Source organism: Stigmatopora nigra, chromosome 12, assembly GCF_051989575.1.
Source record: "Stigmatopora nigra isolate UIUO_SnigA chromosome 12, RoL_Snig_1.1, whole genome shotgun sequence".
Classification (NCBI taxonomy): domain Eukaryota; kingdom Metazoa; phylum Chordata; class Actinopteri; order Syngnathiformes; family Syngnathidae; genus Stigmatopora; species Stigmatopora nigra.
Genome location: NC_135519.1, coordinates 10,512,107 through 10,539,525, shown reverse-complemented (window position 1 = coordinate 10,539,525; position 27,419 = coordinate 10,512,107). Strand labels below are relative to the sequence as shown.

The 27,419-nt window shown below is 40.3% G+C and overlaps 1 protein-coding gene across 7 annotated transcripts in view; it reads left to right on the top strand.

Annotated features, from left to right (window-relative positions):
* Nucleotides 1-27,419, top strand: part of slit1a (slit homolog 1a (Drosophila)) — a 74,357-nt gene that overhangs the window by 13,080 nt on the left and 33,858 nt on the right. For all 7 annotated transcript variants that reach the window (XM_077729594.1, XM_077729592.1, XM_077729589.1 and 4 more), the window contains exons 5-8: nucleotides 317-388; nucleotides 1,615-1,686; nucleotides 25,661-25,732; nucleotides 26,565-26,636. In XM_077729594.1, coding sequence (XP_077585720.1) covers nucleotides 317-388; nucleotides 1,615-1,686; nucleotides 25,661-25,732; nucleotides 26,565-26,636 — 288 coding nt within the window. The remainder of the gene's footprint in view (nucleotides 1-316; nucleotides 389-1,614; nucleotides 1,687-25,660; nucleotides 25,733-26,564; nucleotides 26,637-27,419) is intronic.

Here is a 27,419-nt window from a genome sequence, read left to right as displayed (position 1 = left end):
TCTTATACTTCTTAAAGATGAATTTCCACACCTCACCAAAATTTGGTCTGGTCTCCACCCAAAGGCATTGCCCATTGACCACACATCGACCACACAACTACACTCTCTGAGCCACCTAGGAAAGCGTTCCTTCCACAACTGTTTTTTATTTGTTGACACGAATCCACACTGTGGCTTCTCTGTTTATTGGGTGTTGACTATGCTTCAACCAAGTGTGAATACAGAAATTATGTGAAGTACACCAGTATTTTAGATACTGTGATAAAAGTGACAGTCTATGTTACAGTTTGCAATACTTCTGCTTCTTTGCCTGCAGGCAGCTGATGGAGAATCAGATTACTGTGATTGAGCGTGGAGCTTTTGATGACATGAAGGAACTTGAGAGACTGTGAGTAAAAGCCTGTAGAACTTTAAAAATAATATATCTATTTATGAATCTGATATAATGGTTACATGCATTACTTGTGTTGAATTTGACTAAAAAGATAAGCTGTCCATAAAATGTGGACAGAGTGAAAGGCCTTTTTCTGGCATTACCTTTGCCCCACAGACATACTATAGCTAAACACACGTTCACAATCATCTGAATAGCACCACCACTCCTCAACAACTTGTTAACCGACCCTGAACGACAGGGGCTAAAATGCATAACCACTTGTCAGAGGGCACAGTCAAAAATCAGTACTCCTAGCCATATGGAAACCTTTGGCACATATGATTTTATGGGCATGCACTATTACTGGATAACATCATTAAAGCCTTAATATGAAATCCACATGAAAATTTTAAAATCCCCAAAGCCATGTCTCACATCGCCTTTCCCCCATATTTTACTATATTCCCCGTCTTACAAGAAAAATGGTTAGCTGTATTCTTGTTCCAGACCAATGTGGAAATGAAGTGGTTGGTTCACCGGTATTTAAAAAGCCACAAACCCACTAGCAGGTAAACAACATACTGTTAATTCTCACTACGCGGTCAAGTCATTCAGTCCTTAGCAATAGTGAGTGAGCTCTGGTCCCAACATCTGTGTCAAAGTGTGTCCATGGCACAAGTCTGTCTGTCAGATTTGCAGCTTATGTCACAGCCATTACATTCACTCCCACAGGCCCTCAGGATTTAGTGGTAGGAGAGAGCTGTGGTTTCCAACAAATTAGCAACAGGCTGTTTCTCATTGAGTTAAATGGTCTATTTGCATAAAGCCTGCCAGTCTTCAACGTGTAATGTTTGCCAACCATTGTTCCAGTCATGAAACCTTGTCTATTGATATAACTCAGATCAAATCCACACATGTTCGCATCATGTAATTGGTGTAATTCACTTGATACCAAAAGGGAATTTTGGAGCATTGTTCCTCTCGGAAAGCGAGCGCTGGATGAAATCCTACCCCGGTGCTGTATTGTAATGTCACCACTGCAGAGATAATTCACTGTGCTGTCTTTGACTTAGCATTTAAATTCCCCTGAACTTTCACGTGGATATTTATGTGACATTCAACGGAGACTGAAATACAATAACCCATGGCTACACTTATTCAACTACATCTTGCTGAAATTATTCACAGCTTCAACACACACAGACACACTGGTTGATCATGTGCTCTCCCTGCTGTAGGCGTCTGAATCGTAATCAACTGCAGCAGCTTCCTGAGTTGCTCTTCCAGAAGAATCCTGGCCTATCTCGACTGTAAGTAAATGCATTTGTTTTTAAAACTTTAACTCATCACTCTCTCTCCCGTCTGTTCACGTCATCTCTCAACACTCGTCTTCTGTCCTGTAACGCTGCACTGCAAGGTTTAATTTACCAATGCGAGCTTTGGTTTCGTGCACAATTAAACAGCAAGCAGAAATAAATCTAACTTATTGAAAGGCCAGTTAAGATTTCATCGATCCCTAGTGTTCATTTTTGACTTTTGGCCTGCATTTCTAATCATCATCAGCGTCTACTATAGAAAGTACACTGCTGACTGGCAGGAAAGTCATGTGTGGTCCAGTTGATTTGGGTTCTGTCCCAGTTTCAATAATATTTATGTGTTATCTATATAAAGACTGCATCTCTTTTCAAAATGTGACTTATATTCCAGTGCAACCTTTCATTCATTTGTTATTCATTCATTTGGAAGTGAGGACCGTGGGACTTTAGGGGAAAAGTGAGAGGATTTGGTGTATAGTGGAGAGGTTTTAGCCCTGAGGGGTTCACAGCATCTGGTTTAAGGTCAGGGTTGGTTTTGGGGGAAGTGGAGGTGAAGGTTGTTCCTGTTTGTTGCCACGAGAAAACTTTGTCAGAAGTGATGTATTACATGGGGAGGCTGAAACATATGAAGGTGAGGGCCCACCTTGTTTTTCCCCCAGGAGTTCTAAAAAGGGGTTGTTTAGTTGTACAAAAGGAATTAAGAAGGTAATTGGGGTAAAGGGCTGGAGAGAGTATGTCTTTATGATTCTTAAGATCTTCTTCCTCCCTAGTAGTATGTTGTTTTTGTTTAGGGTTGAATGCTTATGGCTGATTACTGTATAATCCATACCATAGGTCATACTTTTTTCATAGTATTGCTGGGCCTGCGACTTTTTTTTCTCTCTCTGACTGGCAACAGCTTGTTCTGTTGTGTTATTTAGGCAATAATTATCCAAAACCTGTTCATATGTAACATTAACAGGTGGCTTTTTTTCTGTTGTTGCATATTTTCCTGCCTCACTTTCCATTCAGTATGAGTTCCTTAGCTGCAAGTTGGCTTGGAGACAGAACACCAGCTTTCAACTTTTGACATTTTTATATATGATGACATGAAAGGGCTAAATTTGCTGTGTCTGTTGTTATTCCTACTAGTGAGCCAGCCACAAAGTTAATGCTCCAAACTTGTCTCGTTGTTTCCTTCTCTTTGTCTCTGTTGATGAATGACCTGCCTCAGCGCGTCGGGTCTCTTGGAAGACTGTTTGGGGCCCAACTTTGCAGGCATCTCCATGGCAACTCCTTTTCCTCAATTGATTTCTGGGCCACCAGTGTGCCCTCTTGATTACAATCGCCGCCCACACATCTGTCTAGCATCAAACTCTCAATGCAGAGGAACGTACTTACACTCTGTCGTTTTAGCGGTGATGCCAGTTTCCAAATAGATTACTTGTACTGAAATGAATTGCAACAGCCTTATTTAGGTTCTGGTTTCTTGAATGGAGACTTTGAGTGGAGCTACCATTGGTTACAAATATCCAACAGAATAATCACCTCTTCCCGAGCTTTCCTTTACGTCCACCATTTGCTCATAGTCTAAGATACTGTATATAAATGGGACACGGTGTGAGTAAACTGTTTATTTTTAAGGTAGTTGTGTTTTTTTTTTCCGTTTTTTTTTTCTTTAGTAGCATAACATTTATGGACCAGTGACTGAGCAAAATCAGATCCATGCCACATAATATATTAACCTCTTCCTGCTTCTGTCTTGACAGGTGGTAAAAGAGGCTTTTACCGCTTGTCCCTGTTTTCTTTATGAGTTGCGGACATGTGTGTGTTTGTGTAAGTGTGTGTATGTGTAAGTGTATGTGCACGCGCAAAGAAGGGAGAGAAACGCAGACTAAACCGTGTGAAAAAAGCAGAAGCCAAAAGGGGGTAATTTAAATACCACAATGCCATGTTGAATATTCACCTCCGCTCAAGGTGTGCAAAAGAAAGGAAAAGAAATGGACAGATTAGTTGGTGTGTTTAGAATTAAAAAAAAAAAAGTTTTTATTTATGATTCTGTGACCTGCCTTAATTGATAAATTAAAGTGATACACTGAAGATTATTGGATATCCATACCAAAGTACAAATGAATTAATGTTGTATGTGTGTTTGTGCACATATTACATATTTATGCCATCTATGATAGCTTACAAAAAAACACACACAATTACCAAAAAAGCACACACACGCGTAGTGAGTGTGTGGTTATGAACATATATTTCCTCATGTTATCGTCACGGGACTAGCCCAGTCATTATGAATTGATACAGCATGAATAAGACATCACAGTGTGGTCCAGATCCGTCATGAGTATACACACACAGGGATTTCACTCAGTGAAGCTGTCCAATGAGGGCCTGCTTGTCCTCCTCTCTGCTCCCACCACTGACAGTTTAGACTGGTTGGCAACACTCGGTCCAGATTGGAACTGACACTCAGAGGACAAAACACGCACACTCTCCTTGGTATCTCCAGCCTTGTGGAATGCTACAAACTGGCCAGGAATAACACTTATTTTTGAGGCCAAGTTGCCGTAGTTATGCGAGTACATATGGACATCCAAGGTTGAATGCAATCACCAACAAAATTTAAAACGCTATTGTTCATGTCACACAGGAACTATCGTATGGTAATGAGTGCAAATTATTAATTGAGCGCTTTAATTTGATATTTTTTTAACATTCTGTCCACCTCATTAGAGCCCACTTTTAAAAATCTGGAATTGTGATCAATATTATCTTCTGTTGTTAAGGATTGCAGCAGTACTTCACTACTTAGGACTTTCCCCTCAGAATTATGGCTGTCTGGCAGAAAGATACCTATTTATCGTTCAGTGTAGGATATATAGCCACCTAGATATATCGTGCAATCCGAGGAAAATGGCTGCTCCATCCTTAAAATGTGTACCGTTTAGAGATTTGACTTGAAGCCCCAGACAATCAGATGCAATGTGTGGCATTTTTAATGATTATGTTTCTTACCTTTCTTTGTAAGCACATCACACAGAGATAAACACTTTAAGGAATAGCTTTTTACAGCTTTTTGCCTGCGAGAGATTTGGAGAATTTTATTTGTGTGTGTGTGTGTGTGTGTGTGTGTGTGTGTGTAATTAGGGGTTTGAACAGATCCCTTGATCCTGTTCCCTATGGCTATATTTTTCTGTCTGTTTACGGGTCCATCATCCATTCCTGTGACTTGAGTCCTTTTGTTCTTCATATAAAACAGCTCGTGCTGTCTGTAACTCTAGTCCAAAGACAAACTAAATGCCAGTTTAAAATCCTGCAGTCCAAAAAGGCAAACTGATTACAGGAAACTCTTTAGCCACGAAGGTCATCTCTCTATTTTATATACCAGAGGTGCACTTTTGACTGTAGAAAAGGCTGACCATACAAAAAAAGCAAATTTGTCTCACTCATACTGTTAAATTTTTCAAAATGTTTCTTTATTTAAGAAGACCTATGGGATTTATCTACATATGTAGTTCTTCTTCTTCTTATTATTATTTTACAAGTAGTTTAGTATTTCTGATAGAATTAAATTTTAGTATGCTACTACAGCATCAGTGATCTAGGTATCAAAGAATAATGTTCAAGAATACATGTATGCAGAGTACTCTAAATACATGACAAAGAGCAATGTGATTGGTAGTTTATTTTAGGGTTGATTTTGAAGAAAATGTCAAAAGGATGGAATAGCAAACAAAATCCACCAATAGTATAGATCCTTTCAGAGTTAAGCGCAAGGTAAACTGGCTATGATAAAATGCCGTGGTAGAGAGACGCTGGGATCTGACGATATGTGGCAGATGCAGCTATTAATTACAGTGTGGATTTAGCAAATTGAGTTGGCAGAAAGAAGTAAAGTGGGGCCCCTACATAAGAACGATTGACTTCTCTGGACACTTTGAAAGGTTTGTCATCTGTAGAGTTGGAAAAAGCAGCTGCAAAGAAGAATTAGCCAAAAGGGCCATTATCACTTCAAAGACAGCCTAAAGGAGACCCGGCTGACAGGAAGTATAACTATAAAAATTGCCACGATAATACTATAAAGCCCTCCCCATTCCCCGTTATTAAGGAATACCCAACTTCTATCATCTTCCCAGTCACACCCTCCTTATTCCATGGTTGTCCTAGCCTTCCATGACTTCCTCCCTGGATCTTATCTGTGTCTTTAACACCTGGTTGCCCTGGATGCTCAATTCTTTTATTCATCTTCTCCTGGCTGGATTTCTCCATCCTCAGGCTTAAAAAAGGGTCCTGGGGACTGCAGTTTTTGATTAGCCCCAGGTTTTGTTAATGAGATTGCAGACACTTTCATGTGGGATCAAGTTGGTCGTAGGCGGTGGTGGTGGTGGTGGTGGTACGAGGGGGGTTGTTGGTGCTGGTGTTAGAGGTTTGGATGTTCCCAGCATAAGATTTGATAGTGGGAAATCAGTGAAGCTAGCTAGCTCAGTCTGGCAAGACGCTTTGTGGACAAATCCCACGAAGTCAAGGCGACCTCAGCATGACACACAACACTGTTAAAAGATGGAACAATTAATTGTAGCATTCCTCTGTCTAAACCAATATATTTCCTGATATTTACAGCCCTAGAAGGTCAGACACTTCAACCTGGACCGCAGAATAAGACAGAAATAAATGACAGACACAGACTAATACACATTTTCTTCTATTGCTCTTTGCTTGCTCTACGAGAGAGTCAACACCTCATAAATTCAGCATGAGACTAAGTAGTACCCAGGGACAAAGGCGAACTGACTGGAGGGGTATTTGAACAAGCGGACTCCCTTTGATTTGACTTTAGTCGCTGGAATCAATGCCATAGCTAAAATCCCCTCTATCCAGCTGATCAACCAAAAGTAAGCAATGCATATATCTGTGGGTGGGTGTGTCTATTAATCCAAAATGCCTAATCACACATCATTACGGCTTTGTCGTCCTCCATTTAAACTAGTGGAATTAATTAACTTCAACCTAAATATTAGGTGATCTCTAACCACCGCATACTATGCAACTTTTACTGTTGTGACTGTAAATAGATGTTTTTCTTGTTCATCTGTTTTTTAATTGTACCTGCTTTAATTGGAGGCAATTTTGGGAGAGCAAAAATGGAGGCTAGCCTAACCACATTTGGATCAGTGATGAATATCTAAATCAAAAAGATGTTATTGTGAAGCCTTAATAGTTTCTATGGAGACTAGATTGCCACAATATTGTTTACCTGCCCTTTGGGGATCTCATTATCTGCTTCCTACCTGTATTAGTGGATATAAAAAGATAGTGTTGAATTTAATATTAACACTTGATGCGTAAAGGTGTCACACTGTGAAATAATCATGAAGTCTTACCTGCTAAAAAAAAATCCAGCATATGCTGGTTTTACTCTCAGCAAAATCAGTATCAAAATAACTAATCCGTTAAGATTCTGCTCTATTTTTCATGTTTTTGGAACTTGTTTTGCTGGCACGGAAATGGGCATATGCTGAATTTCAAAGTTTTGAGGTAATTAATCTCCCCTCTTTGCAATATTTTTGGTGTCTACACGAGGTATTTTTTTCCAAATTGGTTGAGTGAGTAGAGAAAAGTTAATAAATGACTGTTTTTAGGGTTAAGAAAGTAGATCCGGGTTTCCCAACCAGACACCCTTATTGTGACATGGTTTAAAGATGTGTCCCAACTCCATTCCCATCATCCCCTCCACTCACATCCCTCCGTCCCTTCCTCTATCTCCAGAGAATTGCTTGCCCTTTAGCTCAAGCCATTCCGTCTCCTTGGAGATCATTGTTCTTGGTTGCTAGGAGATCGCTGGGGCCTCATTTGGTCACCTTGGATACAGGGGGAGGCCTGGGTATTTGGTAAAGGGTCAGGCCTGCCAGAGGTGACGTGAAGGTGTGTGAGAGATGACATTTACGTACGTGGTTAGCCATAGAAGTGTGTTCCTGTGGGCATTTGTGTGTGCCTGTGCGTGTGTTTGGTTAAGGGTCAGGCGTGACAGAGCGGGTACAAAAGTGTAGGGTGTGACCAGCCCCTCCTTCACCATTTATCAGCCTATTCAGTCACCCACGCCACTGCTCAAAGCCAGACTGGGCCAGGAAGCAGCAGAGATGTCACTCAACAGTTTGGGGGTGGGGCAGAAACCATAATTAATGTATTCTCTTACAACGGTAACTAGAATTGTAATCAGACCTCCATCAACATGTCTTAACTAAAAAAAAAAGTGTGTATTTTGTGGTAGAGGTCATGGAATGCTGTTTTCTGTTTGTTCTTCCATCTGCTCGTTAGTTAGCAGGCTACTTTTTGGTTCGGAAAAGCTGTGATAAAATTAGATTTTTACTGATGAGTTCATGCGTTGGTCTCATAGTTCTGAGATCGAGGGTTGAAGCCCAGGTTCGGATCGATCTGTGTGCAGTTTGCATCTTCCCTAGACTTTGCGTGGGTTTGCTCTGGGTACTCAGATTTCTGCCCACATCCCTAAAACATGCTTGTTAGGCTGGTTTAACACTCTAGTTTGCCCCTGGGCAAAAGTGTGTACGTGAATGGTTGTCAGTCTCCCTGTGCCCTATGATTGGCTGGCCTGCCTGGTAACCCAGTTGGCTGGCATAGGCTCTAGCACCCCAAGCAACCATTGTGAGGGTAGGCGGTACGTAAAATGAGTGAATGAATATTGTTCATGGGACTCACACCTGTCCTTGTTTGGATTGCTGCTTCTGTCCCTCTTTTTTTCCCCCCATCTGTACTGAGCCCCTCCCACTTTTGTAAAACACCCACTAAGAGACGGCCTCTTTGTCAAGCAACCCTTCTGTATTCCCATCCTTAACCATCAAGCTGGTCTCATGGTTTCAGTCTAGAAGAGTCCTGGAGTGCCTTTCATAAAGCTCCGTAACAACAATACTGGTTCACACTCAAACCTGCGGTGTTGTTGCCAAGACTGAAGTATATCTTGAAAGAGTATGTGCAGTTGAAGTAGTGCAATGAACTGGATAAACAAATATTTGATCCCCCTTCATTTTTCTTTATTTCTGAGTTGTGCTGTGTTTCTTTAAGTTTACTTAGTATGGCATCTCATGTGCATCTGATGCGTTTGCAAATACTTAAGTTATTTCAAAATATCTATCTGTCTTTTGGTGTTGTCATGTGCAAGTGGTACCATTCATATAACATCTTGCTATTCAGTTGCTCCCATGTGTTCTCAAACACTTGTAATGAGTCAGATGGAATGTAGTGTCCTCACCGGAGTTATAGCTGATGGCAGATTCCAGAAGCATCCAACATGCCCATGCCACAAAGAAGCCATGACTCATTTTGGAAGTCAGTTTTTCCTAAATTACATCTGTTTCCTGGAGGCTGGGCTTGAATTTGGCCGAATTTCATTACATTGACACTTGAAATCAGTTATATTTGGAATAATTTGGCCCATAGTTTTCATCATAACACCTTTATTGTTTTTAAAAAGCCAGTCCAAATTTTTTGACAATTTTTGGGATGTAGAAAAAGTTAACAAAACCAATGCACAATTCAAACCTAAAATTTAATTCAATTGACTAAACAAGGAATGTTTTAATCTGCTTTGGGAGGTATATATATACATATTCACAGGATTATGGAAAAACAATTACTAGTTAAGCACAAATTGTTGACAGAAGTTGAGTTGCTATTAATGGTTCTGCCTTTTACTGCTGTCAATGTCTGATCTTGGTAAACCTTTCTTTGTTCCCGTCTTTGGTCCAGTAACCTTGCTTTGTGTGATTGTGTGTCTGAGGGTGTAGTGTGACTGCCCTTCTCCATAAATCAATGTCAGATTCCAACGGTATGAATCAAAGTACTCGCCGGAGCTTGGATATTGTCAACTCTGTTGCCCATCATTAACTGGCAGCAGGCACAGTTTATGAAAATTCATTGAGTGTGAGATGAGCGCTTTTTCTTCAGATGAATATTGCAAGAAATGTCATGCCGGGTGACACAACACCCCAATCGATTTCAAGGAAACGTTGAGTAGGGGGAGGAAAGGGTTGAGAGAATGAGGTTGATCGCTGATGTGTGATGGAATATAAACAGGAATTTCTGTCACTGTCTGCATGTGCGATAAATAAATAATGATTGAAATGAGAACAGCTCTCTGTGGATCTTCTCAGTTTTGAGAAGTGGCTGTTGACAACTTCATACACAAATACACTCAAACTCCACTCCATCTTACATGATACCGGAGTATACTGACACTTACTGTGCAGGCACATGTCTGATTTGTGAGATTCCTAAAGCTAGGGCCATTTATACACTCTGGCTGATTAGATGTGTTTCACACACTAGGTTTCCTCAAAAAAACATCCCTTCGATCAAATTAGTTCACATGAAACAATTGCTGGCTGGTGTAAAATATGTATTCAGAAGCAACAGGTGGCGCTGTTACTCCTACTCCCTAAGTCTCTTTCGGGCAATTTGAAGCATTTGCTGGAATTGCAAATCAGGGGAAGCAGTCATTGAGGTTAATTGATTTATGATGATGAAAATCCACACAAACCCAGGAAGAACATGCAAACTCCACACATGGAAGATTGACCTGGGATTTAACTATCAACCCCAGAACTGTGAGACTGATATGCTAACCACTCCTTTGGCGGGCCACTAAGAGCTCAATATGATGCCAGTAAAATTGAGAATAGTTGGATCAAAAATTCACATGATGATGAAACTCGGTCTCGCTGGCAGGACATCTAATTAATACATATTTATTAAATACCTTTAAAAAGTCAGAAGTGGTTTGGGTCACCCATATGGTGTCTCTTGCTGACCAGCTGCTGGAAAGGGACCTACTTTTACCAATGGAACAGCTTCATTACAGAGTTGGGACAACTCCAGCTAAGGCAGTTCCAATGGGACTTCACACAGCATTCCAGCCACATTGACACCAATAGGAAATATTGAGGTGAAGGCTGCTGAAGCTCTGTCCCTTTTACAAACACACACACACACACACACACACACACACACACACACACACACACACACAAGCATGGATATAAAGGCTTTCCTTGTGAAAGAGGCTTGGAGCTTTAGTGAGCTCAACAGTGTAAATACAGTGATAAAAGCCAGATTTGAAGGGGGGCTATTGCAATGGAAGGAAATGGCAGGAAGGAAGAGAATTTATTCTTAATATTCCTGCAGGCCCAGGCACGACAGATATCCTGAGATTTGTAACCAAATAGAGTGTGCTGACTCACGGTTCCCGTTCTTTGCTCTGCGGGCTGTCCTAACATATCAGTGGTTCCCTTGGGAAAGGCAACATCTCTCTCAGGAGAGGTCGGCAGGCCCACCTTGGCAGACAAAACCTGACCTTTTGCTTTACCCACAGTAAATGAAGCGATCGCAGCGGAGATGAGCTGAGTGAAAATGAAAGTGTGAGAGGGCTCATGAGACAAAGTGAGGGATTTATGGTTGTCATGAAGAGGCCGCGTGAGGACTCATTTTGTTCAGAAGATTTTTTAAACATTGTATTTCTAGGCAACTGCAGCAAATGTAAAAAAAAAAAAAGAAAAGAAGAAGAAAAGAATAACTGCCATGAGTTCAGTGAGATAAAGGAGTTGTAATCTTTAAACCGTTAAACATGGAATGACAGGAAGTACATAAACGTGGAGGCGATATGACTGTTGTCTGTGCCCATCGAGCTTTGAAGAGGAAGTTGGGATGCTAGGGTTAAGTGTGGCAATATCCTCCTGGTTTTAGGCTGCATAACTGAAGGTTTTGTGGTGTGTGTGTGTGTGTAGGGGGGAGAGTCTCTCTTGTTTAAAAGGTGCCAAAACAATCTCCTGTCAATGCCGAAGGGCATCATTTTTAGCTTTCCGCTAGCCGGCATTGATCTGTCAGTGACAAAGTTAATGAGCGTGGACATGCGGCACAGAGTCCTAGCACAAAGAGATCAAAGAGCTGCCGCCGTGACCGACCTGCTGCGAGACTGGCCCCCGGGCAGACCCCTGGGCTGCTTGCGAGCCAGGAGTGGAGGAAGGGGGGGTCTTGGCACCATGTGTAAGACGTTCATCCATTCTCTCCGTCTGCCTGACAAACATGATGCATTCTCGCACACACGTTACGGTTCAGCATGGATTTGTAGACGTAAGGAGGATTAATCAGAGAGCAGTAGCCACTTTGTTGGATTCAATAAGATTCCTGCTCTGCTTGCGCTCACCTCCAGCTGCTTGGGATCCTGCTGGCTATACGCGCAGGCACATACACACACACACACACATGCAAAGGTTTTGCTTTATACTTGATAAACCATTGGTGAGTCGGCTTTTCTTTCCATTGTGTCAACAATAAATAAGAGAAGAAGGGGAAAAGGCAAAATCCAAAAGCAAATATTAGCACACAGAGACAAAGGCATTCCGGACAGAGTTGTCACTCTCACTCGCTCATCCTTGAAGTCCCATCCTCCTTTCTAGAGCTTTGTCTACCTCCCTCTATTACCACCATCCAAACCTCCATAAGTGTGAATAAAGAACATTGGCCCTTTGTGACTTGAAGTGGCATGTGATGTGTAATATCCTCAATTAACCTTATGAAAATGTGGCGGTCAAACTTCTTGTTAACTGAAAATATGGCTGTATATTTGGGAAACTTAAGAGGAGTGTTGTTTACGTCCTTGCCAGATTTGGATTATTTAAACATCCAACAATTATTTGTAAATAAGCTTTCAAATGCATAAACTATAAAATCTTTGTCGTACCATTCAAATTCTGTGATACTCCCATCTAAAGCAGAAAGCCACACATCCCTTACAAAATACTACACTGGCACACATTTTTCATATATACGTAGAGATATTTTGGCTGTGAAGTTACATCTGCTTCAGACCATCAATTTTATTATTCCTCCCCTTATCTGTCATCTTCCTCGCCGCATGGCCTCTGAGGGTTCACAGATGTCATCCTCATACTTGTCAGGAGACCTCTAATGGATTGGTCACGGTCTAGGCCTTTCCAGTCCTACTCTGCTCTAGGGTGAAAGGTCAAAACTTGGGTGAGATAGTGATCCCTGAGAGGGAAACATCCATTTTGCTGTGCCCCCCGCGTGGAATATTATTTTTGCAAACACTAAGCCCCACGGGTAGAAAGAAGAATGGAATAATATAGCAAACAAAATATTTTTTTTTAGCTACAGGATGTAACATTTTAAGTGTAGGCATACAAATATTCCCACATACAAGCCCACACACACCGAGTCTGTCTGCCTGTCTGGCATATCCATCATCTCCTCTTGAGAACTGTAAAAGACACCTATGCAGACTCCATGAATGTGTGTGTGTGCACATATAGAGCCTCGGTTATAATTTAATCTAAGCATTTGTGAGATCTACTGCTGCCCCAAAAGAAAAAATGAATGTGTGTGGCTACAAGGCAAGACAATGATGTATGAGGAAAAGAAAAACTTTCTCTTTGAGCACCCATGTTCCTGACTTGTGGTTTTTCTGAAGGTTTCTGGGTTTCAAAGTTGTTTTTTAATACGTGTGTTTCATGATACATTGCTGATACGTACAAAGAATCTCATCTGGCAACATTTATTCTGCCACTGCATTTTACTTTTTGTTTGACTGGAGGCATTCTTGTTTTGACCCTTCAACATCTCTATTACATAGTAAGATACAAAGGCCATGTGATTTTTTTATTTTTATTTTTTTTAATGTTTGCCGGGAGAGGGTCTTGTCAGCAATATGACAACAGGAAACTCTATATTAACTCTAAGCATCTTGCATGATACTGCACCCTTCAGGGACTCACTAGTTTCCATACTGGCGTAATTGTAGGGATGCAATGCTTCCACGCCTGATGATCCTATTCTCAAATTCAATTCAAATTCAAATGAAATCCTCCATCTGGCTCACCTCACTCACTTTCATGTGTGGCTGCAAAAGTCCGTTGATCGGTGCCCACGGCTTTAATGATCATGCTTTGTTTTTACTCCACTCCCACTCTCTCTCTCTCTATGTCCCTCGGGTCAGGCCTTTTAATTTCATGCCCTTTGCTCTGGCAGTTCCTCTATCAGAGTTTGCCAGACTTGCTGGAAGAGATACACGGCTCCCAAATAAACAAAAATATGCATGCATGCGCACAGGATTTCCAACTAGCTACAAAGATTCGTGTGTAGCTGTTAAAGTCATCCGGATCACATCATGTAGGTGGCGGGATATCAGGAAATTCATTTTGGAAAATAAAACTCGAAACCTTACTGTATTCTCGTTTATACATCTCATCTGTCATTGTCCTAGTCATTCATCCAAAAGCATTGGGCTCATCTGGCTAACTGTGAACGCTAACTGTACTGGCATGCATTCATTACTCTACACAGACAACTCTAATCCCGGGGGAGTAATCTCTCCTGATGTTAATGCTCATGGATGATTGATGTTGTTCATCTTGCATAGTGCTACGCTCTATGAGAAAAAGGGTTGTTTTCCTTCACTTTGAATCATGTCTATTGTTAGAGCGACCTGTCAAGCTGAGATATTATTTTGAAATACACCTTTGATGGGCTGATTTTTTGGGGGACAAACAAAGACCTGCTTTATCACCAAACTGCTCTTGTGTGAGTGTATGTGTGTTTGTATGTGAGAGAAAATGTGTAGGTGTTCCACCCTGTGGTAATAATCTACGCCTACGGCTACACCTCTGCAGAGGTTCATTAACCCTGAGAGACCAGTGAGTCACATCTGATGCTCCATCACATAATGTAGGCTAGTTGCCATTGGAATGAACACACCTCACAGTCGTAATGTGGAACGTTTATGTGCCAAAATATTTACGAGCCTTTATGTTGGTAATATAACTTCATGAAACTGCAATACTGTTGCAATGTCATTTTCTGCTGGCTGGATGTTCAGGACTTATATCTACCTTACCTTCAAAAATATCATCACCTCGTGCTCAAGTAGTTTTTTTCTGAGATGGTCATGACCACACATAACAGTCCTCACTTTCAACTGGAAACCATTTGGATAATTTTGGCTACATATCGTAAGAGACAAACCTCCCCATCAAATACAAAGTGTAATGGAAAGGTGTGTTTTTCTGGTTTAGAAAAAAATACAGCACAGTATACTGCATTCTTTCTTTGGTAGCAATTTAGAAGTTGAGAATGACAAAAAATGGAAAATGACACCTACAAAATTATTTTTTTCCTTTATTTTACTTTATCATTAAGTAGGACTGAGAGTATTTTTCTTATTTTACAGTTTTGTTGTATTGTATTATTTTTTAACAAAACATACCGTGACTGTTTGAAACCTGGCACATATGATTTTTATTTCCTATGGAGAAAAAGTACCAAGTCTGAACCAACAGTATCCAAAATCCCACAGATAGTGATCAACCCTCGAGTTTTTATTGTAGATACTTGAGTATAATCAGATACGATTAGTGCCTTTCTTCTAATTGAAATGAGGGTTTCTTTTCAGGGACGCTTATAATGAATGAACCACAGGCGTCACTATGGCCAATTTTCTTTGGAGCCACAGTAATAATTCCTTTGAATATTGTTCACAGCGAGGACCGACGTAATCCACTGTAACAGATTTAAAATCTCTCTCTTTCTCCTTCTCGTTCCTCTCTCTCACTCACCCCCATGCTCTGTCTTGAATGGCAATTGCTGGCTCATACCCCTGCCAACATTTAATGTGGGCAGATGAGCGTATTCCACAGCAACGTGGGGGACTAAGTAAACATGCAGAACAAACCCTCATGTCCATTGTTACACTACAGGCGACTCCCTCCCACTACACACAGCTGGGACCAACTTGATTGTCCTTTTTTCCCCCTCTGTCCCTTTCTGTCTTTCTCACAAGCATTACAGAAGTAAATGTATACCTCCCAAAATGCACGTACACACACTCGCACACAATTTGGCTTTCTATACCACTGAAGAGGTTTATTGACATTACCTTTACCACTTGAGCCCGTTAACCATCATAATTGCAAACGCAACTTCACTAACCAAACTCTGCCTTAACTTTTGTAAGATTGCCTGATTTAGCCACCTATGCAACTGGAACTTTGCTTTTTCTTGGCGCAATGCCATCACTGTGTGGGATTTCTGGCGTGATTGATTCCATTATGGTGCATGTGTCTTTCAAATAGACATAGAGACATCTCTGTAAAAAGAGGGTTCTTGCTTTCACCCTCAAATTGTGATCAGACGTGTGTTTGAATGTAAAGAGAAACCAAAAATATATAGTCCCACATCAGATGCAAATAGTCCTCAGAAAGACACACACTATCAGTGTGGCTTGGAATTAATTCCAATTTGCCCTTTCCTAGCAACCAGAATGGGCCTTGTTGGCATCGGTTCAGTCTGGCCTGACAAACCATACAGAAGTAGGGCAATGATAAGTTAAGCCAAAATGACTGGCCCCGAGACTAAGAAAACAGAAACTTAAACTGAAAGCTAATTAAAATGTAATGCATAAGCTTTTTCAAAAATGGGATATATTTATTTTGATGATAATGGTATACACATTTTTAAAATGTATATATTATAATTTGAACGTTTATTTGTCAACTTTACTTTCTGGAAATGTAGTTCTGCCTTCCACAACATTTCTTACCTCAACACAGATCCTCTCAGGAAAAATAAAATTAAAATAATTGAACAGAATGAAAAAAATATTTATCAAACAATTTTTCATGTTCTAATTGGTTTGAAAGGGTCCTTACTGTATATTTTGATACAAGATACAACAAAAATAACTGAAGATGACAAGAAACAACATTAAAATACACAACTGATACATTCTCAGAGACAGACAGTTAAAATACTAATTAGTGAGAACCCTGCATTTGTCTCTCTTTAAGGATCAGGTGCACCCCCCACTTCCCCAATGGCTCTACAAAAGCTTGTTTTTCAATGCACAGTGCTTCGATTCTCTGTGCCGAAGCAGTTTTGATGACTTCATTGCTCATTTGGAGTCTGTTTTGACAGATTCCAACCAGCAATTAGTTGTCCCTTAAGCAGGACTTCTGACATTGCCTCTCAAATACAGCTTTCTTTTTCTTGGTAGTTGTTGGCTTGTTAAGATGTTCACTTTGGCACAGCTTTAGTCTGGATGACTTCAGCGGAATTCAATTACTGTTGCTCTGACCTTTTGTCTATCTTGTCCACTTTACTGCTACTTTTAACCTTGTTGTTTCCTGTCTTATGTTCTTGTATATAGTACACCTACTAAGTTTAGGCACATAATACAAAAGAACCAACTCGTCAGCTCATAGTTTTTTCCTCTATTTGAAGTTCGCCAAACATAATAATTAGGAAGATTTTGACTGAGGCAGGGTTGACGCATCTGGTATTCAGAAGTGAATCTTATTTTAGACTTCTGTTCACCAAAATGTTTTTAGTTCTGACCGAGTGAGACTCATAACCTATCATAGGTGGGATATTACCGGCCACTCTAGCACAGGAATTTGGCCGGATCCTTTTCTCATTTGTAAAGAGAATTTTTCTTTACCGGTTGGCAAGCAACCAGACCGAGGGTCCCTGTCTACCCCTGCATGCCCTCCCACAAAGCTTGGCACCTTGTCAAAATCATCTGCACCTAGCCACCAGGAAACGTTTGTAACTCGATGAAGGCAGCAGGTCGAGGTTTTCAAGTTCTGTTTCCTACTACATTCAAAAGAGAAAGAATTGCTGTGCAGCCTACTTTTGATCCATGGCCCAGTGATTCTGGGCCATTAACTATGCAAGAATTTTGATTTATAATTGTGTGACCAGTTTGTTTTATTTGCCTTTAGAAGGCACATAAAGTTCAATTCAACCCCGAAAGAGACACTATAAATGCAAAGAAAACCTTGCGTAGTGTCATGCATTTAATAACATATGGTTTCATCATCACAAGCTATGATTTTAAGCGTAAAAGTTGAGGTCTTGCATTAAATAGCCTCAACTTTGTTTGGTTGCCAGTGCAAGTGAAGTAGAGCTGTCTGCCTCCCCAACTGCTTCATGTAATATTCATGCAAAGTTCCCATGGTCTCAGAGACCCTGAAGTTATTTATTCATAGCTTCATGAATGCCTCAACTGACCTTTGACATATACACACTTGTCGCAAAAAGGAAGCTTTGCCTTCTGAATGTGCACAAACACAAATGTTTAGCTGACCAGTAGCTAACTTCGTTACTCAGTAAGTAACATTGTATTTGGAATGGAGTAGTAGTCACAGTCCGCTTGCTTTTATCAATATGGATCTATTGAAATACATGGCCTTGAGTGAAATGTTTAAGGAGGATTGTTTCCAGCAGCTTTATTGACATTGTGTGATAAAGCAGTATCACGAACAGTTTATCTTGTCTTCTGCAAGCCACTTGTCTCCCGCATTGTGTCGTTACACTGAAACATAGGCTGTCAACGCAGGCCTATATCCTTGCCTTTTACATTGGTGTCTTGCTCCAATAAGATAAGGTGAGTGTGTATGCTTTGAAAAATGTGCTTATGTGTGTACAGTGGCTGATAAGGTGATATACGAGTTGAGTTGTTGAGTCGAGTTGTAGACTCGACACGGGTGACAATGCACCTGTCTCATTCATCACGGGGAACATTGGAGTATAAGCGCCACTAACAGTTTTTATTCTTCCATCATGTCACTTCCAATGACCAAATAATTTTTGCAAGACAAACCTATAACAACTACCGATTTTTGTTTTTTTTAAACATTTTTGGTCAACACTATCCTTGCAGTTTTTTCAGAATTATTTGGCTCCCTTTTGAAAACTAAAATTGTATTATGTATACATCCATGGGGCAGTTGGTATTCCTCCAGTGACAGAAGTGTCAGCGAGCAGTGAGCATTTAAGTTTTTCCAGTGGGTTGCCTTGCATGGCATCAACCCATCAGTACATAGACGTCTGCATAAATGGGTGAACGTTAGCCAATGTAAAGTGTTTTGGGCAGGTTGATAAAAGTGCTCCATTAATATCTATGAGGTTGTGGGTGTTGTCTGTTCTCTGTAATTAACAACATAAGATGAAAAATACATCTGGTCTATGTTGCCAGGTCCAGGAGTGTGCTAAGGTTGTTTTGCCCCACGTGACAGTATTCCAATTACAAGCAAAATGGTTGTAAGATGGGATCAAATTTAACTGCTGCATAAATGTAACACTATGATGATTGACAAATTACTAAGTGTTTCATAGGAATTAGATATTGGCACAAATAATGGACCTTCTGAGGTATATGTTTCGCCTTGCCTCCGTCTTCCCTCCTCTCTTTTATTCGTATTCTCTTTCCCCTATTGTCTACGTTGATGGATTGGGCTCGGCTGTGTCCGGGTGGGTGTAAAGCCTCACAATCCCCCTTCCTTTCCTTCACTTAACCGCGCCTGTAAGCGCACGTCATGATCGATGCTGCTCAGCCACCCTCCATCGCTCAGCTTGACTGCCAGTGAAAGCCTCGAACCCATTCTGAAACACAAGCAGTCATAATGGCAGAGGAAATGAGGGTTACTCGAGAGTTGTCGAGGCGGGATAGATTTTCTCCTGTCTTTCTTCACTGTATTAACTCTTTCTATCGCTTCACGGGTGGCAGGAAGGCACACCGGCCACACGTACGCACATGTGTGGTATTTTGGAGCTCACAAATTCACGAACGAGGACATCATGAATCATTTATAGTGAAAGCAGAGATGTGGGCAGCAGTTGAACCGCATTCTGGGTGCATGTGTGTGTATGTCAAACCCTCATGTGGACTTGATAAGTTCCACTGACATTGTGTTTTCTCATGGTGGTTGCAGAGTGTTCCAGTTTTGGTCCACTGTGTGTTTCTCATTGGCCGCTGGGCTGTAGATGATTAGAGTGTAGTCCATCCATGAAACCCCCTTTTGCATCCCATTGAAAAAGCATGACAGACACACCGAGTTGTCGTAGTTGAAGTTTTTACCATTAAAATAACACAAACCTTCTCCAGATCCCTCCTAGAGAGTTAGATATATAGATGATGAGTGGGCTGTGACAAGCCATGGGGTCCCTTGGAAATGAGATAATGCTGCATGATGACTTATTTCCTGAAGCCCACATGAATAAACAGAGAAAGCTGGAATATTGAGGAAAGCAGGACGATAGCGAATTGACGCACGGCCCCCACTCCTGTCATCCATCCCAGCTGTTTGTACTATTTCTGTAAGACTGCTGTTGACGTGAGCTTTCAAAAAGTTGAAATGCACGTAGATCTAGAGAGACAAGCATATGCTATTCACTTACACGGTCTCAATACTACTGCCGTATTTGTTTTCTTTTTTGTTTTTGTTTTTTTTTATACTCTTTGTAGATGTCTATATTTAGATGGAAGGAACAACTTTCTCCTCAGAGATTTTCTGTGAAAGTGTTCTTAAAACATCTACATTCTTCTTCCGAGGAGCTGTTTCTTCTAACCTCTCTTTCGAGTACTCTCCATCCATCCAACTCTTATTTTGCTTAATTTTTGAAATTTATTCTAGTCGTTAAACCTGAAAGTAAGGGAAGACAGGATTCAGAAACAAAATAAATATAAGAAAAACGATGGTTAACAATTCTCAGCTGCATATACAAAGACTGATTATTGATGTACCCATCATGTTTTACTATAAAACAGCTGATGCCTGTTCTTTCCGCCATTCACCTTTTTTTTCACATTTTAGTATCATTCTAATAATGCACAGTTAAATGCTGCTGTTGATGTCTAAATAATTTCCTTACATTGTTAATTCAATTTTCCACTTATCACAACAAGCACCTCTACATATGGATGTGCTTTAATGTTAGATGTAAACACAGAGACACAAAGAAGATACAAGTAGGAAGTATGTTTACAATTTTTGTTATGCCAAAAAAATGTGTTGAGAGTGTAGAGAATGACAAAGGAGGGCGCTGATATTGTTTGTCTTGACCACACACAGAAACACTTATTCACTCTCTCCAGGCCACACACGCACACACACACACCTGTATTTTGGAACGTATCCAAAACCCCTCCAGCTAGAATACCCACCCCTCTCCTTCCCCCCTACACACACACACACACACACACACACACACACACACACACACACACTTAACACCTATTCTTTTTCATGTGCTTGACACTGCAGCTTTATTCTCCTCTGCAGGTCTTTGTATCGCAGCCAAAAAAATGTCTGCACATCTTTTTTTTCTTTTTAAGTCCCAATAAATGGTTCTTTATTCACTCAAACCTCTGGTATGGCAAGCATAGAAATGAAGTGTTAATATCTGTTATTTAGATTTTTCTCATTGAGGTTTTTTTCTTATTTCCAAGTCATTACTTAATATGTTTGTGAACATTTCCCTCCACGAGGTTGCCTCTTCAAAGCTACTGTGATAGTGAGGTCACACACTTCCATGCCGAGCCTAATAATGCCTTAGTTAACTCCATATGAAACTCGATATATAACTAAAGTGGAGTTTAAATTACATATCTGCTTGTTATGCCCTTTTGTCGTGATCCTCGTTTCCCCACGTCCTCCTTGTCAAGTTTGATTTTCTTATTTGATTTCAAAGTCTTTGTTATTTTTTGATAATCCTGCCATAGTTATAAAATGGTTTGTTAGCTCACTCCACTCCCTGTCCTTCCTTGCTTAACCGCGTTTGGGTCCTACTTCACATTCAGGACCCTGCTAAATCCTGACAATATGTTTGTTTTGTTAGTGTGAATCCATTATTTCTATAAAAATGTGAATACACTTCTGTAATTCTTTACCCTTGTGCTGCACCGTGGTAGCCAACAGTAATGGGCAGCACACTACTACTACTTTTAAAGGCCCCCCAACACTCTATTAACTCCGTTAATGAGACCGTAATCAGGCACATACCTCTGCCTGTTTTCTGTCATTTTCAGTCCTTGGACAAAATTTAATGTGTGTTGGCACAGTTAGGTTTCATGCAATTGAGTTGGAAAATGTAGGAAAACACTGGTTCAACACTCTGAATCTACCGTAAAACCATGTTTTAAAAATGTTCTCAATTTATTGGCTTGTCAGAATTTTGCTATGATTCACAAGACACCAATAATTCAATGTGTGGTTAGGTGAAGATGTCGGGTGTTAGTTTTTGGTTTTTTTTTGTAGTCCTGGTCCCTTCACTCTGTGATTCGTCCTCGTGTTTTCCCACTGAGTTCATTTAAATCCATTCATACAGATTGCACAAAGAGAACAGTGCTAAAACATCACAAGACACCTGTGGAGTCGTTTACCCTATTTAAAAACATATTTTTTCACACTCACCATTATTCTAAAAACAAAGATGTTTGATTTAAGTTTTAGCCCTATTTCGAGCTGTGCAATGAAAGTAGTAGAAATGTAGTAATGCTAAGTTTTTGCAGAAATTATAACTGAACTATATGTTCTAAGTTGCTCTTATATATCCATAAATGGCAGCATTCTGTTGCAAACAGTTAAACCAATCCATCAAAAACCCAGATTAATGTCTACATCAACCTCAACTAGCACCCGACCGTGAAAGCAGAGATTGTGAAATATTCAGGATTTGATAGATGTGATTGTATATCTTGGAAAAAATGCCTGTGTGTAATAGTGTTTTCTTTGAAACGTTTTTTGATATGTTTATGTGGTATTTGTAGCCACAGACTACCTTACCGGCGCTTCTTACTTGGGAAGTCTGACCCATTTGTCTTTTTACTTGTCCCAAATGACACATTACCCTTGCTCAACCTCAAATAATGACTCTCACTGATATTCATTTTCTCACGGCTGGGTATCAAACAATTTCTTTGTCGGTCTATGATTCCACCTGCCTTTTGCTTGACTCAAAGGGAGCTTGATTTATTGATTTTACATAAAAAAAAATTGTACACGTTTTCCGTTGGATAAGTGACTTCCTCATAACTGTGGCTTTGACCAACTCCCATGGACTTTAATTTCTTTACAACGATAACTGTCATTTGGCTGGCTCCCATGCGTGCATGCTAGACCTAGCGCCACTTTTTGAGGATGATGATGATTGGCTCAAAATAATCATTACTACCTTGATAAATGTTAACTCATCACAGCTAACTACGATGGTGCTTCGTTGTCCACTGAAATTTTAAATCATTCTAAATATTTCATAGGTATCCGACTTCCAAAAAGAATCTTGCAGTGTTGGTTCCAACAAGGAGATGCCAGAAAAATTACAATAAATTCATAGTCATATGTTAGTCATAGCCGTAGACCCCCATTGTGCTTATTTTATTTAGCTCTGGTTTAATAGTTCAGTCTGTTTGAAATATTACCTGAGCTCTAAGCATTGAAATTTGTGTTTTGTCTGCAAAGCGCCCATAATAAATGGTTGGAGTAATGCCAAGTCTTTATCTTTCCATAGGCAAAATGAATGTTTCTTATAGCAAATGCGTAACAAACTTAAGTACTTTCTCCCAAGTAGAACACAATCAGTGTTGTGAGTGCTGTTTGTGCAGCTTACCAAGATAGAAATCAGAGGTAAATGATGTGAATCAGACAAGAACCAGACATTACTTTTCAGCACAAGTCTAATCTCCAGACTAGGCGCCTTGAGCTATGTCCGATAGCATTACTTGTTAAATCAGGGTATCTATTGAACAATCTTATCAAACGACAGCATTGTTCAAAGTCCAGTGTACACAAAAGCCCTAATTTTACTCAGATCTTAAATTCATACTGCAAAGGCACACCTAAAACCATATGTGCCAATCCATCATTAAGTCTACAATGGGAATGAACTGTGAGCAATATCACAGGAGGAGAGCCTGGCTACCTTAATGAACTAAGTGCTGACCCCAGGGTATGTTGTGCATTAAGATAAATCTACACCAGGTTTGACACAGCCACACTCAGTTCACACACCTGTAATGTGCAGAAAATACTTCCAAGCATTCCCTTGTGTTTGCAAACCGACATCATTCCAATACTCCTTTCAAGGCCTGAAGGCTTAAACTGGAGCCAAATGGTCTACAGACCATGTGAAGGCTGCTAGACGCCAACTCGTAGAGCGAGTGATGAGCATCTGACACTTTCCCTTAATTCATTTAGACTGAACAGTTGTGCAAGTTGAGTGACATCTACAAGTTGTGACCTTTGCTCTGTTTCTTTTACCTAACAGTGTCCACGCCTTGCTTCTGTTTAATGTCAAATTCTGTAAGGCACACTCATCAAGGTTGTCTTACAAAACAAACGCATTAAAAACACATTTGGTGTGATAGTAGATTAGATTGATGGAGAAACTACCAACATTTTAGGGATGTTTACGTAGTATATATATATATATATATATATATATATATATATATATATATATATATATATATATATATACATACATACATACATACATACATACATACATACATACATACATACATATACCTACATGCATGCATTTACTTACAGTGCACATACACACACACACACACACACACACACAGACACACACACATAAGGCATATAGAGTGTATATATAAAGTATATATAGTGCAATCATGTATGTGGCCTCTAAGTGGAAGGGACATGTTTTGGTCTTCACTAACAATACCAGATTGCCTGTTAACTGTAAAATGTATATGTTTTGAGCACTCATGCACTGTATACATTTTGAAGCAATGCAACTTTAGATTGGCCTGCTGACCATGGTGCCCCTTATCCATCTTTGTGGTGAGCACTGTAATTGTGCCTTATTTTAGGTAGTTCGTATTTCCCTGAAAATTGACTTCCAAACTAATCAGCAATGTCAAATCGTTCGTTTCCAAACTGACTCAGTTAAGCCTTAAAAAAAGAGGCTGTGTAGCAACCACAGACTATGTAAAATACAGCATGCACCCCCACAGAAATGCTCTGTCTTCCATTTTAAGAATGTGTAAATGTAGAGGTCTTGCCGAGCCAAATTTAGTTGGAATACTCAATGTACAGAAGACTGCTGACTCCAAATCTTGGCCACCGTGATTACTCTGCAAATGAATACTGAGGACAAAGGGAGAAAGGCATCTTAGACAGAACCGAGAAAATGACAATTGTGTTATTGGCCCGCAAAACAGCCTTTCGTTTATAAAGCTACTTTCCATCGCTGCTAATCCAATATTACAACACTAGAAGTGGGAGCGTAATTGTCCTCAGCCAATTGTATAATAGCATGGTAATGGGATTAAGGGTGTTTTACAGCCTGGATTGAATTTTGTTATTCAATCAGATAAAGTTGTAGTTAGATCATCACAGCACTGTTTCCCCTGTTCTTCCCGTGTCCAATGCAACAATAATGTATTAGTATAGCCTTTAACTTTGGCACTTTGATTTGGAACCATTCCTTATCGTCACTTGTTTATAAAGGTTATTTTTTCATCAGATGAAGCTCAAGGTTTTTTCGACCAAAAGCTTGACTCTTTCAAAAGAGTTTAACGCCTGCTCCTCTCCTGAAGTTGCCTCACACTTATTTTCTGTACTTTTTAAATTACGTGAAACTCAGTCATCACGCATCTTCTGCAAAGAATGGTGAACCCCTTACATTTACTTTATTTAGTTTTACATGTTAAAACCAAAATGTAGCCTCTCATGGAACCACGTTGTCTGCTTTGCATCATCATATGCCAAATGAACATACTTTAAACAAGTAGGCGTCATCTGAGTCTCATTTGGCGTACTTGTCTCTCATAGATTTATAGATTGTGAAATTTGCAGTCAAGTTCAAGCATCTTTTTTGGATGCATGTATACTTCTGTCCTTACTGGCTTTGTCTGTAGGCATTTTTATAGTGTGTTATTTAAAGTTCTTTCAATTGCCCCTAATGAATCCGTTTTAGTGACAACCTTTCAATTTTCAGTGTCGTGCAAATCATTGTTTGGTCTTTGGGTGTAGGGAATCGAACATGCGAGAATGGAGAAAGTGCAGATATTAAATGAAACTAAATAATGTGGACACTATAGAATATTAAAACACTTTCAGCTAAGGCATCCTTCTTCTCTCTCCAGTGATTTGAGCGAGAACCTCATCCAGTCCATCCCAAGAAAAGCTTTCAGAGGAGCGACAGACATCAAAAACCTGTAAGTGTTCTTGACATTAACTTGATGGAACATATACTACTGTATTCTATAAAGGTTTAATGAAGGTATCTGGACATGCACATCTATCAGTTTGATTGGAATGCTGGGTACTCTTCTCTAACTACACCACACAGCAACAACAGCACACTAATCCAATTCACAGGGGTAAAAAAAAAAAAAAAAAAAAAAGCCACTGTAGTATACCCGCGAGTTCGTTTTGATTAATCGTTTGATTTCACAAAGCACTTCGTTCAGTCTTCTATGGATCCTCGTAAGTGTTGCGGCGGTTGCTGGAGCCTATCCCTGCTGACTTTGGGCAAAAGGCAGACTATGCCATAGATGGTCGTCAGTGGGTCATAGGGCACACAGAGACACACGACACTTTGCACTCACAATCATACCGCCACCAGCGGGACTTAACCACGCGCCTGCCCGCACCAAAGTCAGGCGAGTGAACCACGACACAATCAGTAAACCATAGACTCCCACATTTATGTTGAGGGGGGCATAGGTAATATTTAGTCTAAACTGGCTGTAAGTAACATTTAAATCAAGTATAATTATTATGGAGTACACAACAGTAATCTAGAGGACTAGATTCTTTGTAACTGGAAGGTGATGCATGCATACTGTTGATAATAAACACACTGTAAGCTACCCCCTCCAGCTCCTCTGTCCACTCTTGGGGATACATGATCTCAGATGAACACTATTGATTTCCCGTAGTCCATCAGTGTGCCATTTACTGTTTAGATGATGAGCAGCATGCAGCGGGGAACAGGGACTTATTTTTGTTTTGTTTTAACAAGTCTGTTTTTTCCCCATCTTGCAGACAACTGGACAAAAACCACATCGGTTGCATCGAGGACGGTGCATTCAGAGCTTTGCGGGGTTTGGAAGTGCTGTGAGTATTTCTTTCGAGTGCAATATCATTCCATTAACGCACTCAGTTAAATGAAGGCATTGTTTCCCTACCACTAATAATGACCATAACTAAAGTATACACATAATTATAGGGGCCCTCATGTCAAAACCTCCCATAAGTGCCTCTTGAGGCTGGCCTGCATCATGAGGGCCCAACCGCCTTTAACTCATTGTTCTATACAGTTGACAGCAGAATTTACCTCTATCACATTAACCCCCCTTTCAACTCCAAGGTCAGCTTGTCATCTTGACAATGGGACTAACATCATCAAGAATTGCATTCTGAACCCAGTGCTTTTCTGGTGCCATTTTTATTTGGACAGGGGGTGTGTAATCATCAACATTCATATTAGCAAGGCTTTTGTTTTCACGCTCCCTCTTGAAACAAAAGAATCTCCTGTGGAGATTGGGCCACAAGAGCTTCAGTGGCCTTGTTATTTTTATCGTAAAAGACTGCTTTATTCTTTCTTTTTCAAAAGGAATGGGGAGACCCCCCACCCCTCTTTAAAAAAACACATTAAAGGCTGCTTTCATGGCATGGATGGATTGCAGATGTTGTGATAGGTTATTATAATTACATAAGTGGGGGATGGGGGTTGTTTATATAGGTTTTTATGGGGGGCAGGTTGCATGAGTTGATAGTTGTAGGGGTGGTGGGCTGATTGAAATATGGCTAATAAGGTTACTAGTCTGATTGAAATGACCTGATTCCTTGGCTGCAGCTGATGCCCAGAGAGTGTGAATGATTGGGACTACACACAGG